The sequence below is a fragment of the Merops nubicus genome, unplaced genomic scaffold (assembly GCF_000691845.1).
Source record: "Merops nubicus isolate BGI_N331 unplaced genomic scaffold, ASM69184v1 scaffold4071, whole genome shotgun sequence".
NCBI lineage: Eukaryota > Metazoa > Chordata > Aves > Coraciiformes > Meropidae > Merops > Merops nubicus.
Window position 1 is genome coordinate 87,387 of NW_008590119.1, and position 20,235 is coordinate 107,621.

Consider the following 20,235-nt stretch of genomic DNA (forward strand, 5'->3'; position numbering starts at 1 on the left):
GTATTGAAGAAAAAAAAAAAAAAAAAACAAACAACTAATCCAGCTGAGCTGGAAGGTAGACTTCTTTGCTCCTTTGTGAACACTTTATGGAGTGTAAATGCACAACAGGAAATCAGTGAATTGTAGGTGATGCATCTGCTTAAGTGGCTTTACCTAGATAGGGTTCCATTTAAAGCATTATGCTGCCATAGGTGCTGGAAGGATCAAGTATGGATAGAAAATGAGTTGGGGAGGATTATACAAATTCAGCTCTGCCAGTTTGCTAGGGCCACCAGAAAATACATTTTGTCAGTCAGTGCTTTCTGCAAGGCTAGTCACTGCTGTCTCCTGTGTCTGCTGTGCAACAGCACTTTTTAAAGAAAATAGGTTGATAAAGTCTTTTGTCAATGACCAGGAAGCATCACAGGGTACTGAACTTTACAGTCCCTCTGTTTCACCTGCACCCTGTGCCTACTAAGATGAAATTTCTTTGTTAATTCTACTGATCCCATCTAGAAGAAATGGTAGAATTAAGGACACAGTATGGGACCAGAGGAGTCTGAGCAGGGTTTGTCACCATTCTAAAAGTAAGTGAGTCAAATAAAATAAGCCTGGGAGTAATAAAGCAGCAGCAAATACATACTGGGCAAAAAGAGAGCTCTGAATAAACTTTGTCATGTCTACTCTGCTTTACCTAGTAATGGTAAGATTTTTCTATTTAAAAGAAGTTAATTGTTCTAGTACATCTACCAATATACCAGTTTATCTGAGTTTAAAAGCCCTTCAGCTGGAGGTAGGGACTGCTCTGGGTCTAGGAATATCTGCCACAAAGTTTTGTCTCGGCAAGGATCCCATTGTGGCATATTTGTGTTCATTTAGTTTTGCAGAAATCAGTGGGGTTACTCTGAAATAAATACAGCACAACCTTGCAAACTTGTCAGTCCATTGTCAGCCCTGTTGTCAATAGGAGTAATGCATCTGCTTTCTCAAACTGTAGTTGTTTGGGCATCATGTTCAATCAGGTCTTTACTCTGGAAGCCACAAGTATCTGCATTAGCTACAGGAGAGTTTTACGAGTTGTAATGTGTCAGTTCTTCCCTTCAACTCCCAAATAAAAATTTTGATCAAAACAAAGCTTTGTGAAAATATGTAGCAACAATTTGCAGTGCTCCTTTTGAATTAATTCCATTAATAAATAGGAGCACAGAAGAGTTAATCACATTTGCCCTTCTCAAGATTAGAGACAAAACTATCATCTTAAACCTTTCTATTAGGCTACACAAAATTTAGAACATTTGGGGAAGGACAAGTTGCTTTACCCTTGAGAAGAACCAATGTGCTACTTAGTGATTTTTGTCAAGTAGAACCAAATCAGTTCAAGGAAGAGTTACAGTAAAGAAGTCATGTCAGACCGTAATGAAGGCTGAGCAGAAGTTTTTTCTGGTAGATAAGGTAGGTATGACGATTATGTGAGGCAGGCTTGCAGGCCTTTTAAATATGGGCATTAAGGCATATGGCCAGACAGTAGAACAGGTACAGGTGTGGCCAGTACAACTGATGCAGCATCTGTGTTTTCTTTTCACTTAAAAATAGTTGCTCCTCCTGTTAGCAATATGATGCATTATATATGCTCAGATAAACCAAAGTGTCTCAAACAGAAGATAATTTTATGCCTGCTATCAAGAATTAGTGGAAATACCTTTTTTTGTGATCCAGAATAATGCTCAAGCTCTAATGAGAATGACTAAAAATATTTATTTTCTAGCTACTTTTCTTTTTAGAATTTTAAAAGTCAAAACACATTTTGCAATTTCTTTTTAGTTTAGAATCTGTTTTAGTTTTACTATGAGCTGACAAAAGTCGGAAGAGTAGCTGTGACTTGTTTGGCAATTCTACACTTATTTTTCTGCCTTCTTGCTTTTAATGTGTGGGAAGAATGATGAGAAATTTGGCAACCAGGTTTCTTTGAATGCAATTTTAATTGATCTCAGGGATCCTTAAGGAATGTAGCCAGCTTTTCAAACTGCATCCATTTGTTGATCTCTTGCCTGCAAAATTCAGCTGACATCTTCCCTGATGTTCAACTTTGATATAAATTCTAAACATTAGTATGAAGAGGTATATCTGGCATCACAGTCAAGTCATGGAGCCAGTGGGTTTTGCTAGTTCTGTGTTAAAATACACACCTAAAACTAGAGTACAAATCAGCACATGAAGTGATATAAAGTTCTGCATCAAGTGAGGTCCCAAAGCCAAGATGCCATGGACTGTAGTGACAAATAAAAGCTACAGCTCTATGTAAAAAAAAAAATATTTTCTGACTCAGTTCTCTGGTTGAAATCTTGGAACTGTTCCAACTAATCCCAAATAATTGATTCCCCTTTAGCACTGTATTTCATAGTATTTTTGAAGTTCACAATTTCTTTAATGTAGACTAACTTTCGGTATACTATGCATGGTAGTATTTTCCTTTTTAAAATTGTTTTAGATTTGCAGGACTTTGTACAGCAGTCGAAATGCTTTTGTATTGGCAGATGGTAGGTTGTTATGTTAAACTGTATCCTCTAGGGATATTCTCAGACTGTAGAATAGGATGCCACCTAGATTGCCCACCAGCAATATTCAAAGATTACACAGAAATTCTCAAAAAACAGATACATTTAGAAGAGCACTGTCAAAACACTCCCACTGTATCTGGTTTTGTGTATATGGAGAAAAATGAGGTAAAACTGGCTAATCATCCCTTCTTAAGAGGTGGTGAATGAGTACCTATGTGTGTAGAGAACATGTACAACTATATTAGGTCACGAAGCATGGAAGAATATGGCTAAGAGAGAGTTTGTGTGGTCCAAGTTAAAGCACAACAATTTTGCAGTATTTTTAAAAGTATCTTTTATTGTTTGTGACCCTATTCGTGCTTCATTTCAGAGTTTTTCTGCTGCAACTTTAGGAGCAAGCAGAAGTGTGATATGACTCAACAAGTGACATTTTGTAAACTCTCCTACACAAAGAAAGGTTAAACCCCTTAAAACTGTAAATGGAAAGTGAAGCATTTGAGTTATTCAGTATTAGTTTGTTTATATTATTATGGTCTCAAGAGATTATGCTGCTCTGTTACCATACTGCAGAGAAGAAATCTAATCTATTTCAACAGTGAAATTAGTATTTGTTAGTGTGAGACCAATGGAGGTAAAATCTGTTGTCCAAATTTCTTAAAAGAAAAAGTTTGAAATGATGAAGAATTCTCAGCGGCATCTTGAACACCTGGTGTTTCCGTATTCGTTTTGTCCCTGGGTTCATAAGTGCCTTCTTGTCCTAGATACTGCTCTCTAGAAGCGAGGATGCAAAAAATTTGTCCTGTTTGAATACCACACGAGTGAATGCTTGGTTTAGTCCTGGTGTCGTCGAGGAATAAAAACTGCTATACTAGATGCTTATGAAAGTTTCTTTTGCCTGCCTTATAACTGTAGATAAGGAAACCAAGGAAAATAAGCCTGGAATTAAAAAAAATTTTTCTGAATCCATTTATCTGTTACTGTCTTTTAGGTATTGACAATACATTGAATGATGTAGAAGGGGCCAGATGGCGAGCAAAGAAAACTGAGCATATAATTTTCATTTTTAAGTTCTGTATCACTAGCATGGTTTTGCACAAGGGTTGAACTCCACCTCCTTATACTGAGTTTAGAATAAAAGAACTAGGTAGTAACAATGAACATAGGAATATAACTTGCAGCATCAGTTTGGAGATTTTGACATCAGCTTTTAACAATTCAAAACAGAGGTATTTTTACCCATTTGTGCAAGCGTGTAATTTGATTGTTGACTACTAAACTCTGCTATGTATTAACAAACCAAGTTTATTCACTTACCTCTGAGTCTCCTTATCTGTGTCTTGACCGTTGAAGCAAGGCCAGCACTTTGGTGTCATTAGTAATCTCGCACCAATCCCCACAGATCTTGCATTAAAATTATAGATGACTGGTTTTGGAACCCATATCAGGGTCACATGTCTACTTCATGTGAATTAGGTAGCAACCATTCTTCAGGCCTGACATTCTACTGTTGGATGGAAGGTGTACGTTTCTAAGAACCAGCAGAAAGCTGCGCTTGGGACCTTCAGTTCACTTCAGGACTGTGATGACATTTATCTCTCTCTCTCAAGCGTTGCTCCACAACCCGAGATAACTGTGTAGTCTAACCAGTTTTTCATCATTCTAATTGATCAAGTACTTGTTTGGCGTTTAATCTGCCTGACTTCTGCTAGTATTTCTTGGCCTATAACAATAACAAACCTAATCTGAAGCATACTGAATGGAACTGGTATTAAGTCTTCTGGAATGCATTCAGACTCGTCCTCATATTTTTCATCACAGTGAAAAATATGAATTAGTAGTAGCCAAACATATTTGTTTAGAGTTTACTGACACTCAGTGTTTTTCAAATGGTGTAATCGGTTTTCAAAAATAATACTATTTTAAATCACCAATTCAGCCACTCTTGCCCAGAGTAATGTTTGTACCTATAACACTGTTTTGTCAGAACATTCAAGTTTCACTCTACGAAGCTGAGAAACTACATGTTATAGATCAGTACCTAGAATTGATGCATTCCTTCTACCCATGTTGTAAGAATGGTAATTTTATGTTCTTTATAAGAATTTGACTTGATGAAATCAGCTATTATTTGCCAAACACAATGTATTTAATTCTTTAAGAACTCAGTTTCACTAGCTCTCTGGATGCACCCTGAATTTCTGTTCTTGTGTTGTCCATACTTTTTCTTAAGCATGCTGGCAACCTTCTCAGTTCAAAGCCAGAAGGCTTATGAGGTTTCTCAAGTGTCTGAAATTTCCTGTTCTTTTAACAATTTAGAAATCAATTTACATATTTTGGCTCAGTCATATGTAACTTTTCTTCTGAGGACACTGAGAGAATATCTTTTCTCAAGAACTTCAGAGCTTCATATTGGCTCTGCCCCATAATTGCATTATGATCTTCTGGTTTATGTCTTTGCCTGGAGATCTTGAATTATGACATGGATATGAAATTCATCAGGAATGATGGTTCTGTCTTCCCTTTATGTATCTGTAACAAGAAATTAGTGTTTCTTATATGTGTACATAAATGCACACATCTTAAACCCCTGATATCCTATGCTGTATAACTGGCTGTTTCACATCTGCATATTATTGCTTTTCATGAAATTATTTTAGTAGCATTCCATTGTTCTTCTGAAGTTTCCATTGGCAAATCAGTTACCTCTGAAAGTAATATCTTCTTTTACAGGCATACACTCAGTTACTGATTTTCTGATTAAGAAGTAATCTGTTCAGATTTACTCTATTTTTTTTCTCTACAGTTGTAGATTTGAAACATTACTGAGAAAAGATTAGAATTTTAAGGTGTTTGACTAAGTTTCTTCACTGTTTTAACTGTAGATTTTAAGACCAGCTTCTGGCTTATTTTGTGTACCCCAGGGGTCCAGTAATGCCAAAGAGTTATTTGAACCATTTGGATGGATAGCTGTTCACATGCTCAAGATTCTTTTCTGAAATGCTTTTTCATAGGGATGTTCGCACTGGCCTCAATAAGATTGTTTATGTAAATTCTAGTTAGCCAGAATTATGGAACTGGACCCCCAGTGGCCTCTCACAGTATCACAGTCTGGATTGTGTTCCAAGTCTTCCATAAGGGCTTTAGAAGATATTTTCAGATTTTGGATTAAAATGCCAAAATGGCATTTTAATCTGGTGGCTTGAAACATTTTTTGAATGATTACTATTAAAGACATCTGCCTATTCTAAGCATAGGAAATGAGCATAATATCATTGGTAACAGTGTCGTATCTATGAGTACAGGTTGCTTTTTTTCAATTACTGTATATGGTATCTTAATGCCCTCTATTTTACATCAGTTTTAAACCCCAAACACTATTTCTCAGTCGTGGAACCCGTTAGTGCTGAACTAGGCAGTATTTTGATGTAATTCAGGATTGAAAGCTTGTGGCTAATAGTCAGTATAGAAGGATTTGTGCAGCTGTTTAACAAAGATTGGATCCCAACATGCTTTTCACATGTCTTTCACTCAAAAACAAGTTGCAGATGAAAAAAGCCAGTTTCAGAACCAGTTTAAACCCAGTGTCCTGTGACTGATTCAAAGGAACAGAATGTAAAGCTCATACATTGTGTGGCAGTTTTCAGAAGCTCTCTCATGAGGACGTTCCCATATACTTTTAATGAATTATGCTGAAGCCAAACTAGTGTGTTTTGTTTCAGAACAAAGTCATCCCTTTCCTGTTCTTGTGCCCCCAGTCTTTGTTATTCCTCAGATTTATACCAGTTACCTTAACAATCCTTGTGTCCTCTGATGTTGAAAAGGCTCCTGTGTGTACACCTTACCTTAACCAGTAGGCTAACAGGGTGCTTCCAGGGTGCTTGGAAATCTTAAGATCATCCAAACATTTTTATTAGAGAGGCAGTGGAGAAGATGTATTCTGTCACAAGAGGCAAAAAAGTCCACAACTTATTGCTTGTGGATCCTACAGACATTCTAATAATACTAGTGTTGCCATTTAGCTTGCAGTCCTGCCTAACTGTATATTACAGTCAGTTTCAAGATTATACCTGTCCTTTGAGGAAAAAAGAGAGCAACATTGGCAGAGATCAGACTAGCAGATCCTTTTTTCCTTTAACAAATAAAATGAACATGACATTCTCAAGCCTCATATTTATGTGAAGTATAAAATAGTTTGAACCTTCTTGATGCACAAGTGAGATCATTAATATAAGCAGTACATTATGAATGTTCATCCCCAGCACACTGTGGTTTCTGGCATTGCTTCCACTAGTATTTGATACATTCATTTCTTTCATGTTTTCCTACTTTAATATAGAGTGTGGTTAATTTATTTCCTAATCCATGTGAATGTGAACTTCCTCGGGCTACTGAAAATTTTACGCTTTTGTAATTCTCCTACACACAGCAAGAGGCAAAAGGAAAAGGTTTTTTATTCATTTGGTAATCTATTTCTTTTCTTATTTTTTTTCCCTCAAATCTCAGCTTGGAAGCCAGAAAGTAACTGCCCCTGTGATGGAGGTAAATGCTTCACAGACACACAGACAAACAGCAACAGAAGCTTCTCCACTGCCTCTTCCTCCTCCTGTGGTACCAGTTAACAGACCCTCTTTCTCACCAGACAGTGGCACCCATCTAGTACCATATTCTTTGCCAACGCTTGATGATTTTTTGCCTTCACGCTTTTTTAAAAGCCCAGCCCTTTCACAGTTTTCATATAAATGCCCATACCTAGCCTCTGAAAGCATTATCCACAGGAACGAAACAGCCTCTGTAAGCACAGATTCTGCCATGAGTGAGTGTTCCTCCCGCACAGTGAGTGAGTCCTCCACAGCCATTCTAGATGAGCTGCAGACTTGTAGCTATGATACTACTGACTGCTCTGAAACACCTTCCCCAACCTTGAGCCAGATGTCTGCTGTGTCAGATGGCACCACCTTAACCAACACTGCTGCCACTTCTCATGTAATTATGCTTCCTTTTTTTCCTCCTCCATTTTGTTCAAACAGGTTGTCAAAGCAGAAGAGAATTCGCTTATCTGTTATCCCCTTACACAGACAAGTATTTTGTTAGTAGTTTTCTGTGTTTGCAGACTGACAGTCTGCAACAGTTTAAAAAAAAAAATAAAATCCTTGTCATAGCAGATTTGGTAATCGGAAAATGATACTTAGTTTTTTCATAGTTGTATGGTCAGCTAAGGTGTATCAAACACTTTGCTTAAAATAAATGAAAATAAGTAACTGTTCCAAATGCATTAAAAGCAAGCAGTCTGAAGTTTGACGTTTGTTTAAAATATTGTTAGCAATATATAGATTTGTGGAGTTTGTAGCCTCTGGACTACCACCATTTTTAATTTATATTGAGGTTCAGATTTCAATAATATAACTTGTAAATTCATAATAAATGTTGGCAATACTTAACACTTTTTATTTTTCCCCAGCTATGACCACTGACCACATGAAACTGTTTTTCTCTCCTCTAACTAATCTTTTCCTCTCTTAAGTACAGTTTCTTACAGGAGTGAACTTCATAAATAATCTTGTAGTACCCATGTATCATGTTTCTTTTCTCTTGGTTAAGTCAAGAAAAAAAGCAGCATGCAGTTAGGTGTTTTATACATACCTTCATTTTTCTGTACCTTAGTACACTCATATATGGGTAGAAGGAAGGTATGGAATTGGGGTCAAATCCAGATCACTTCCTATTTCTTTTAAGATTATCTGCATGATTAAAATCAGTCAGAACAAAGCCTTCATTTAGACTGAGCAATGCATTTCTGAACTACAAAACACGAGATGTTCTAGGACCAAAGTTGTACTAGGTCACAGTAGTGTTCAAACTTTGTACAAATAATTCAGCATGCTATCATATTCAAGTCTGAAAAGAACAAATGGTGTATATATATTTTTTTAAGTTTCATGTATGTTTTATAAAAAATATTTTGAGCCCAAACTTGCACATAGTCACCTAGAAAGGCGTCATCAGCGAAAATCTGTCATCAGTGCTCTGGATGCTGCTAAAAAATATAACAACAACAAGCATGCAAAAGCTGTCATTCCTAATTCTTGAACACAGCTCTGAAACGCTTCTTTTTTTTTCCAAAGAATCAGTACTTTGAGTCTACATACAGCCCAGTAGTTGTAACCAAAGATGCAATAATCAATATAGACTGGTACGTGTAAATAAGGCATAATCACTACATGACCATTAACTGCTATGGGAAGCATGAAATATATTGTATTCTAACCTACTTCTAAAATAATGAGCTAAATGTATTTCTTTTCTCTGAGCACCATTTTTGTAATCAAAAGTGGACAGTCCTTCTTTCTTTCCATTTTTGGGTGGTCTACCTCTAGAGGGATATGTTGTAGTCAGGTCTGACCACCACTTTCTCTCAGGCATGGCAGGGGTGAGTCTTCCACCAAAGAAGAATCCCCATACAGTCCTAAGAGCCCAACAGAAATTAAACTGCTAGCAAAACCCAGCTCTGCAGTGTAGAGAAGTCTTTTCCCATCCTTCGTAGAGGAGGGCCAGATGCCTACAAGTATCTGTGAAATTAGAAAATTGTAGGGGAGCTAGTGGCACATACATGTGCTTCTGGTGGCTCTACTGCTGTAATGATCTTCATTCTCAAAGGAGACTCCTATTGTTTTTATAAATTAAAATTTCTAAGAGAATGATAGAAGTACTACAGGATTGTGCCATCTAGCACTGTGCCTGTATGAGACAGAACCATTATGTCCACATTGGGGATGTTTGTTTATTCTTGTGGTCATTAATGAGAGCTTAGGCAAAAAGGTTTTACAGCAGATCTTCTGAGAAGAAGAAGCAGCATCAGGAAGAGCTGAATCAACAACACTGTAGAATATTCCAGGCAAAAGGCAGAGCTAAAACTGTGGTTAATTGGACGTACTTTTGGTCACAGAATTACAGCTGCCTTGAAAACCTAATGTATAAGAATTATAATTCTGACTTGGGCTTATGCTTAGAATTGGAGTTAAAATGGGAGAACAGCTGGTTTTGGAAGCTGTTTTTCCTGATTCTATTCCAATTATGAGCATTTCCCTTATAAAGTAATTTGCATGGTTTCTTTTTGTTTATGGAGTTTAAAATTGTTGGAATCTAACGGAAACTTGGACATAGAAGTACACATTAGATACTTGACTTTTCCCAGGTTCTAAGGCTGTCTCAAGCTGCAAGAATTGTTCCTGAGTATTTTAGCCTAATTCCATATCTTGAGGCCAGGGTGTACTGTGCAGCATTCTTGCACAAAACTGCTCACCCATCCGTAATGGAGGAACTTCTTTCCCTTTGCTGCCTGCCTCAGCACAGAGGAAGTTAGAAAGAAGCTCCCATCCCAAATAGATGCTTTCCTCTGCTCTGATTCAGAACTCCAGAGAACTTATCTTTCTGATCCTCAGGCAAATTAAAGGAACTTTAAGCCAAATACCTAGGAATAATCTTTACAAGAGTTTGATTAACTAACAGCAGAAGTAGGTGGCTCTGCTAGCAGTGGAGAACAGATGAAGTGTACTGGAGAAAAATTAAATGGAGGAGCCTAGAAAATGAACAGCATAAAAGATGATGGTTATCTCCCCAGTAAGCTGAGAGATAAGTGCATTTTGTTGAAATAGTTATTTTCTGTATCATTTTATTTTCCCACAAAGGAGATTACCTAGGAGAGTAAAAGGTCTAATTCATGAATAGGCATCTTAAAGATCTCGCTTCCTTGTAAAATCTTGGAAGAAACTCTGTCACATGGGACTAAAGCATCACATTCTCAGGTTGAAATGTCAGTAGCTCCCAAATGACTCCAGAGGCAGGAAAGGCTCTTGGAATGTGGAACTTCACAAAACTACTTTTTTATAGCTAATCCTCTCACCAGTGCAAGGTGCATCAGATAAACAAATTAAATAGCACCTTCAAGGAAACTTTCCTCAAAGAGAAAGTCATTAGGAACTAAAAAATTATAGCTGAGCTGATGTCCTCTCTAAAGCCTTTAAAAGCAAACCCCAAAGCATCATATATGGGTGAGCCATGTTTATATTGCTGACTGACATCCATCGTCTACTTGTGTGGAACCTGTTTTCATAATATTGTGTACTCTTAGTGTAAGAGCATTACTGTCCAACCCAGCTATTGGGTAAAGACCATCATGAGATTATCTTAATTTTCTATTACAGAAATTCATAGAAGTAGCTTTCCACTCTACAGAGAATTCACACCAGTTTTTGCTCCTCTCTTCAGAGAAATAAAAGCCATAGTAAATGAGTAAGAAGATGTAAGGTTCTGGACATAGTTGCACCCTGACTTCCCTAGAAACAGGCTTTCCCAAAAAGACAGGAAAAGAGAGTGGGTGCAGCCCTGAAGTAGGGTTGAGATGGCTGACCTCATCTAGGAACCTCATCTGAAAACATGGCTTCATACCTCTTAAAATGCCATCTTTGAGCTCATGTAGCTTTTGCATTCTTATAGCTCCCAAGTTTTTTGGAGGGGAGGATGGTGTGAGAAAAGCCAACTTAGTTTACATTTTGGTTCTTGACTGTATTAAAAGAGGAAACAGTAAAACCACAGAAGTTTTAGTTGGAGGCATCATCACCAAAACACAAACTTTTCAGCTCCATTTTGCAAACAGGCATCCTCAAAGTGAGAAACCCCTGAATACATCTAGGAGTTCACATGATGTCTGCCTAGGAGTCAGAATTTGTTTTGCTCTGTTAGCTGTTGGAGGCCAAGCTGTTAAATTTTCAAGTCAAATCTCCAAATTATAAACATATACAAGAGATCAAATCTCCAAAATATAAATGTATACAAGAGATCATGAACCATTTAATTTTTAAATGTAAAAATAACATGCTTTTTAATATGTTCTTTACTTCTGCTTTGCTGCTTCAGATGGTCTCATATTTTACATTTACAGCATGGTTGAGTTCTCTCTTATTATATAATATGAAGCAGAGTTTGTAGTATTTCTGATTTTCATCTGAAAGAGTTCTGCATTAAAAGAGGTGTTACAGAGAGCTTCCCTCCCTTTTGTGCTGAAATATTCAGTACTCTCACATTCCATTTAATGCTTTCTTTATAACTCTGTTTTGATCCTTGTAATACTCCCCATAAAAAATGCCAGAGCCCAGATGTGGGGGTTCTAAACCTGGGGTCAGGGCAGCAGATTGTTTCAGAAGTATCTCTTCTGAATAAAGCCTAAACGTCTTGTGGCGCTGCTGTACTGACAGTTTACTTCACTTTCCCATTTATTTACTTGATTTTGTTCTGATGGTTTGTGGTTGTGTGTTTGGGTTTTTTTATTGGTGCTATTTATTTTTACTGTGGTAGCTAACATATCAGTATCCCATAGTCACTCCAGCTGGCTTCCATTTATAAAGGAAACTTTGGCTCACTCTCTTTAGCTAGTCTGATACAAGACATTTCCCTTTAGTCTGCACAGAAGTTCCCATTAATATCAGTAGGGTTTGAGCATGTGCATTTTGGGAATAAGTGGAGTGAATGATCAATGGCAGGCAGCCTTTGCCACATGATGAGGGGATCCTTTACTGCCACCTTCATTTTATATTGCTGTCAGACCTCTGCAGACCTTGTTTGTGCCATCTTCATTGCCTTGACCGTGGCTTTTCCGTCACCTTCCCATGACTTCAGCATGCTTCGCAGACAGCGCATACAAGGAGGGAAGAGGGGAGGTACAAGCTACATAAGAAACACATTCTCCTCCCCTTGTGATGAGTTTTGTATTTCAGTGAACGCAGATGCCATTATGGCTTTACCTGACAACCGGTAATTGTTGTGTGGGTGGCAGTCTTGCATCACTCTTTGTTTGAGATGGCAGTCGGAGGCCTTTGTGTGTCATTTAATGGGTTATTGTTTTGTTTCTCTCAGGCTCAGATCACAGTGAATGGGAACTCCGGCACTGCTGCCAGCCCAGTGAGTCACTTTCAAAGGCCTTTTTCCCCTTCTTCAGCTTACCCTCCACCAGCTTCGCTCAATTCCAACCTTGTTATCATGCAGCATGGCAGGATGATGGGTAAGCCTCTCACAGAATATTTACTTTATACGTTACACACCATATTCCAATTCATGTGCCAAAGACTGCAAACAATTGCAGAGTGCTTCACATACACAATGAAGGTATTGTCTACTCATCTACCTCGGGAAGTAAATGCAAAAAAAGGTAGTATTTATTGTTAGATACATTAGCAATCCTAAAGTGGAGTAACTATAAAGTTTTATTGCTTGTGAGTATGACCTCTTGTCACCTTTCTCCTAGCTTTACTGAGGAAAGAGCATATATCAAAATATCAAACCTGTGCAGCCCCTTCAGATTTTGCCTCCTTTAAGAAACCAAAGTCCAACTTTGCACATTGATTTTCCCCACAACTTCTGTAATCTGCAGTAGAAATAAAGCCAAAAAAGGCAGGTGCTCTGGGCTTTTAAACACCTAAAGCCATCTCAATCTATGTATTTTTTGTATGACATTGTTAATTTATTTTTGTAAAAATTACATTATCAGCCATAGAAAGCTTTTTTCCCAGTATAATCCAGTTTTGCCAGAACAATAATTTGCTTGTTGCTTTTTGTACCAATGATGTTTTTCATACTCAGATAAGATTATACATGCAAAATAATTTGAATGTGATCCTGGAGTTTTCTAATTTATTGTGCATACTGGGAAATTAGGTGACAGTTCTCACTCTGAGACGTATGGCTTAGACAAATGCCACTATCCCTATTACAGCATAAGTACAAAACCTGTATTTTGGGTTTCTTTACATCACAGAATTCTAGATTCTTTCTTTGTTTCCAGTTTGTTGATTTGAAGACATGTTAATTCTGTTTTGGATATACCTGTAATAAGTAAAGTATTTCCCCATGACTTTTATTCTTGTATGATGCTGAAGTTCTGTGTCGCACAATAACAGCCTGATTTAATTCTCCTTCATCATGTAAAAATCCCACTGATAGCCTCAGTTTGAGGCCTATGAAGAATGAAGAATCAAATCCAAAACATTTTCTAAATTTAACACCATGCATTTTGGGAAAAAGGCCCAAGTATTTAGACATTTGCAATGCAGAGTTGCCCCTCGCCATATATGTATGGCACTGGTTTATTTACAGGATTTCAAGCTTGAGTAAACAGCTGAAACATGCCAAATCCAGCTCTCTGTCGTAAGAATAAGCAGAAATATTCAAATTAAAATTAGAACTTTCACTCACCAGAACTCCTTTTGCCGATTTATATTGCAATTCCAATATTTTGCTTCAGAAGAATCAACAGATGTTAACGTCACATGAAAGGCAATTGAAACCTTCGCCAGTAACATTAGAATATTCAGTTTTACTCCCTACATTCATTTATCCTGCAGTGGAGATGTCTCACAAGCACTGTACCTGCTCTTGCATAAAAAGGTGCTTTGTTATAGCAGCCCACTAATTTACTGAAACATGCTGCCTGGAGGAGTAAGGCTGGTTTTCCTGCATACAGGAAAGTGCATCATCTGCAGCAGTACAAATTTTCACATCACGTCCCAGCAATGTCATGCTTTTTGTCAAATAAATGACTGGATTTTAAAGGGAAATAGTAATCGTAACAGTGACATCTTCATTTAATTAATTAAAAAGGAAGATATGAGGGGGGTAGAAATATTGCAAGTCACCACAAACAAACAGCAACCTTCACAGTTCGTCTGAAGTACTGGAGGTGGATCATCAGATTGCTGTACAGATGCCAAGTTACTGAGGTGCATTTTAATGGATTTTATAGAGAGAGGCACTTAAACATACCAACATAACTTTAAGAGGTGAAAACTGTACGTTGGATTTTTAAAATTATTTTTTAATATTCATGCATCAAAACAATGTTTCTAAACACATATCACATAGGTCTTCATGGAGGGCTATTTGGAATCAGTGGCTGTGCTTACAGAACAGCAATTTTCGATAGTTTGCTAGACTGGGAAAGGTGGAGAAGTTTTGAAATTGTATCACTAGTTTCAAGAAATTGATAGGAAAGGTACAAGACTTTGATCTATAGGGAAAAGGCTGCTGCCACTATTTCTCAATAGATTTTTGCTGGGTTTGTGGGTTTATTTCTGGGGCTTTTTTGTGAGCAAGATGCTGGGGAAAAGTACCTCTAATCTAAGAAGACCTGAGTTGAATAGCCTGTCTGGTCCTTAAGTAAATTTATAATTCTGTTAATGTAAGATTAAGTACAGCAAAGCCTCAGCTAAGATTGGATATGTTTAAGTGTATATGTATGTGGTTAAGTTTGTTGTCAGTCTTTGTACAGCATACTGAAATAGGGAAGCATGTTAAAACTGCCAAGTGTGATTATTGTATCATTAGACCATTTTCTGTCATGTTGTCTTTACAGAGTCCACAGAGACATACTCACAGCATGTTCAGACTGTTGGCAGCACCACCACCACCAGTACAATACCAATCTGTAGATCCTCAGAAGAAGAAAAAAAAATTACAGTCATTAAAGCTCCACATTATGCAGGGATTGGCCCGGTAGATGAATCTGGAATCCCTACAGCAATTAGAACGGTAGGAAACTCTGAGGAATCTGTGTATGAACTCATACAATGAACTGATTGTTGGTAATGGGTTTTTCACATTCTTCCAGTCTTATATAATGTGGAATACAGTGTGCGTAATCAGCGAGCTCCTGAATATAATATTGTGTGCTGACGGAAAAGGAGAATGCTGATGGGAGCATAATTAGGCAACCTCATGTTGCTAGTTTTAATTAGAAGTAGCCAAAACTTTGCGTCTCTTTCTCGCTTCTCTTGTTGCTCTTACCTTTTGGAGATATGCAGTAATTGTGTGTGTTTTGTTATTTCTAAAATAAAGTTTATACATAATGTGTATATATATGCACACACACAGAGGCGTACACACAGAGATATGTGTGTGTGTATATGTAAAAATCTCACAGTTCTATGTTTTTGGGGGGGGGGGGCAGTGATTCTTATCTCATTAGAAATGAGCAGTTTTGATAATAATCTAAGTGGCTAGAATTTTGTGGAAGTGCAATTTATAATCATTGTGCCCTTGAGTGGCACGTAAACAGCTAGCGTGGAAGCCCTTTCATTGCGACCAGCCCGGTTTTGATCATCTGCCACTAGCGACTGCTTGAGCGGCCCCAGGATGTCAAACTGGAGAGTTTTGTTTTCACTATGATGAAGCATTCTTTCCACTCTGCTGTCAGGGCAGCCTCTTCTGGCTGGTCCAGAGAGCACAGTGGCAGCTGCACTAGGTCTGTAAGGGAAGTGCTTACTGGCCTTCCCAGCCGGAGGAGAAGTGCTGTGCTAGACGGAGGAAAAGTACGAAGAGTGGGAGCCAGGATGAAAGCATCAGAGCCCTTGCAGGTGAAGTCTTTGTGAGGTGGAAGGATGTAGCAGCTGTTGGATGTGTCCTCTCTGCCAGTACTGACATATGGGGCTGTGTTGTATTGCCAAGAACTGCTTCAATGGATTGAAAGATTAGGGGGAAAATCAGGAGTTGATGGAGAAAAGCAATAGGAAAAATTCAGAGTAAGTGGTAAGATGGGGACAATTTTGTTAAGAATGAGGGGAAACTCTGGCATTTCTGCTTTATTTTTAACATAAGAAGTAATGTGGTCAGAATCTTTTTAAAAATGAAGAAATTCCTTTGCAACGGTGCTTTAGCTTCCTATCCCCTTTTTAAGTAAATACGTCCTTATGCTTTATATAGGATAAAGTGGTTATTTTTGTTCTTATTTTTCAATAGCAGATTGACCTAATAGGTTGCATATCAGTATACAAGATTATAACTGAAATCTACTTCAAGTGTGCTTAACAGAGTCGGCAATCTGACCACCTGTATTTAACTTTCAGATTGTATGAGCCGAGTCTCTCAGATTTTCCCCTAAAAACATAATGTAATATGAATGAGGATATTTTTTCAGCTGGATTTGCTCTGGGTTTTTTTCTGTTATGTTTCAATTTCAAAATATGTTATAGATTGTAAACTTAGTATTATAGAAATTATTCTCACAATGAGATATGAGTTGAAAGATTATGTTAGCACATGTGTGTGTGAGTGTGTCTCGTGTGCCACTTTGTGTCCTTACTCTGTTTCCTTAGGATTTATATGGAATTAAGATTGTTTTCAAGATACTGATTTGAGATTACATTTTAAATGTGCACGAGCATATTTGAGCCCTGTGTACTCCAGTCGTGTAAGAACAAAGATAGCTGTCAGCAAAAGACTCAAATGTGCTGCACCTTGACACTTTTTAGAAGTGCAGTACTATGCAGAAACATGCAAAAGTGCTAGAACTGCATTTCCCAAGAACAGTAGAAGGTGGGATATATCACTTGTTCTTTCTCCAAGGTCAGTGAGCAATCCAAATATGCACCTTCTCCCTGAAAGTTCTGCTTCACTCCATCTGGAGAAAGAAAGAATTTTTCAGATTTGTTGATTTTCTAATTTCCTGTAAAGTTTTAAAATTTCTTATTCTTCCATCTTTAAGAAAATGGTAACAGTCTATCAAAGCAGCAGTAAATGCAGCTTCATGAGTGATAGGAAGCATGCACACTGTGTTCTGAAACACCATGCTACTCAAAGATAAGCTTGCAAATAAAAACTTGAGAGTATCTGTAGTTCAGATTTGGAATGCTTTTCAGGAATAGAGACTTCTGAATGTGTGGTTATTTTCACAAAGTCTGACTTTACTCTCAGAACATGGTTTGTGGCAGCTGTTTAGCCAAGGGAAGCAGAATGATGTTCTCTTCTATTCCTGCAAATTCTCTCTATCCGAAGCTGCTGAGATGGGAAAAAGCTGTCCCTTCTCTCAGAACCTCCATGCCATGTTAGCATGTTCCTTCCATACAAATTGAGCTCCTGCCAGCTCTGGGAAGCACAAGTCTGAAGCCTGAAAATTGAGATCGTGGTTAAGTTCTGCCACTATGCCAAGCCCTGCCCCAAAGATGGTGAAACTCCAAGCCATTAAAAATGAAGTCTTTTGAAAAGAGAGGGTAAAATGCTGTTCCCTCAGAGAAGCACTCGGTGAAATGGCACCATGAGTGTATACCACTGACAGGGTCCTAGGAAAGGAAAAAATAGGTTAATGGAAAGCAGTATGACTGAACTGTTTTATGCGATCCAAAGTGATTGCTTCATGTCTAACTATCAAAATTAATCTATAGACTGGAAAGACCTCTACCTGGTAGGAGTGAAAAAAGTCAAGTCCCACCAGAAGGTCCACTGAAAGTCATAAATGCCTTCTTTAATTGTATAGTTTCTGATGGATTATTAGAATAGTGCAATGACTATGGACTCAAGTACCAGTGTGTACTTTTTAGGTCCTCTTCATGCTACTTGACTGATTGTTCATTCACATATGATGATACCATGTTCCAACACTTAATTGCAACAGCTATAATGTGTGCAAAGTAGCATGGCATCTAAATGGCTTGGCCCATTGTGAATACTGTTAATTCCTCAAACAAATGCTGGTACGTGGGATTAGTGAATATAAACTGAGAAAGTGTATTTTAAAATTAATTTATGCTGTTCCTTAACTAATCCTATCTGGCTTATAATGTAAAGCCAAATTACTAGCTTAGGCAGTAAACGCCAGGGTGGAAGGTGAAGGGGGATATGATGAGAGAAAAAGGTTCAAATGTCCAGAAAGGTGTTGGGAGACCACCCTCTCTGGTCACATGGGAGCTTCTCCATACCTGATCCCTACGTGGAAGCATTGTGTTAATTTGTGGAGGACCTGACTGATAAGGAGGATCCAGCAAAGACATATCTATGCATCTCTGTCCCTTGACAAACAGTAGGGTCAGAGCAGTAATATTTAGGCACTGTTTCCAATCTATTAATTCACCTATCACTGTGTCAAGCTCTGTTGGAAGACTTTCCTTGGCCCAATACAATCAGAAAGGCAGTTGCAGTATCATGGGACCATTGCAGGTTTGTAGTGCCATGGGAAATGAGGACAACCATGGACTTGCCCATCAGCATGAATTCCTTGTAAATTCTGAACTTCCCGGTAAACTTCTGAATGTGCATGTTCTTGGAGCACCAAACAGCTTACTTGTTTCAAATCCGTCTAAATTATTATTACCAGAGTTTTGCTAGTATAGATGGTTAATACCTTTAGGGAAGCGATGTTAAAAATGGTCCAAGTTAGCTTCTGAACATCTCTTTGGCAGAAGTCAGGAATGTTGGTAGGTGGAGAAAGGGACCTAGCCTTGACACAGAACTATAGGTCCTTCATCTTCTGCAAGCAGGTCTTGGTAAAAGGCATAACCTGCTGTTTAAATTTCTGTCTTCCCCACCAAATCCCTGCGTTCTTCAGCTGACTGTCAGCTATTCTTTTAAAGATTTTTTTTTTTTTTTAATGTCTTAATAGCAATTTTATAAGAACTCATATTGATTCTTCAATACACAGGAGCATTTTCTGCTTAATCCCTTATAGTAAGAGCTCACCATTGTTGACAAAACATTTAATTATGTACAGTAACTCTAGCAAGTATTTAGGGAACAGTAGGATTCACTAAGGATGACATGGAGCCAGGTGAACACACTCAGATCTGTCAGTTATTTTGAGAAGACCGTGGAGAAGAATTTGTGGATTTTCGCTTTTCGTGGTAAAGGGGAGTGGACAGAGTGATTGCAGATTTAGTATTAGCTTAGCTAGTGCAAGGTAGTGCACTTCAAGAGGGGTCTTTTCAATTATTCTTGTGCTTCATGAGATTTGAAGATAATTTTGTACATCTGCTTTAAAACCATCTGGCTTTTTGTCCAGAATAACAATAAATGTCTGATCAGATCTGTACACACAGATATTTTGTTGTTGTTTTTAATGGTTAAACACTGTATTTTATTTAGACAGTTGACAGGCCGAAGGATTGGTACAAGACAATGTTCAAGCAAATCCATATGGTTCATAAGCCTGGTAAGTATGCTTTTGTCCTGGCTGAGTGGTTCTCAGTGGTATTAAAAAAATACACTTTTCTGCATTTTGATTGTCTGCTATGTGAAAATACAAGTGTTCACCAACTGGCAGATGATGAATCAAGTCAAACAGGGAAACAGGAAGATAGATTTTACTGCAGAGGGAGCTATTTTCCTCTGCTAAAAGTTGAACGTTTCTGAAGGGTTCATTTTATTACTAAAACTAAATAAAAATTGAAGTGATTAGGGTGGGTATTCAGCCAGTATGATTCTATGTCACTGGGGAGCTTAGTGAAGTGATCCTCATCCCAGTGTAGGGGATAAGAAACTGGTCACTGCAAATCTCCTACTATACCAGCTTTCTTTGGGAGAGTTCCTGTGTTAGAACATCATGGGCTAGTGAACAGGCTGTTTTGAGGACACATTTTCTGTCTGAATTGCATTTTTTTTTCATGGAATGTCTTATTTGGTTTTGCTGCAGTGGAGCTTTGGTGACATTACGAGCTTTAGAGTTGATGTTCTTTATCATGATTGTCACCAAGGATGTCAAGAAACTGTATAAATAACAGTTGTGCTCATTACACCTCCAGAAGGAGGGAGACTTTATTCATCCAAGGTAGAGCTTGCGTTCAGTATGGTAACACAGAATGTTAGTGGGAGAATAAAAAATGTAAGCAGGAAAATTTTAGCTTATAAGATCTATTTTGAACACTACTCACACAGTAGATATTTGAGG

At 37.9% G+C, this 20,235-nt stretch overlaps 1 protein-coding gene across 5 annotated transcripts in view; it reads left to right on the forward strand.

Moving 5' to 3' along the window:
• Positions 1-20,235, forward strand: part of SORBS2 (sorbin and SH3 domain containing 2) — an 82,505-nt gene that overhangs the window by 13,060 nt on the left and 49,210 nt on the right. For 3 of the 5 annotated variants that reach the window (XM_008949792.1, XM_008949795.1, XM_008949796.1), the window contains 3 exons: positions 12,447-12,591; positions 14,938-15,113; positions 19,434-19,500. In XM_008949792.1, the coding sequence (XP_008948040.1) occupies positions 12,447-12,591; positions 14,938-15,113; positions 19,434-19,500 (388 nt within the window). Of the gene's footprint in view, positions 1-12,446; positions 12,592-14,937; positions 15,114-15,913; positions 15,938-19,433; positions 19,501-20,235 lie in introns of those variants that run through there. The other 2 variants (XM_008949797.1, XM_008949793.1) reach the window with 1 other exon arrangement.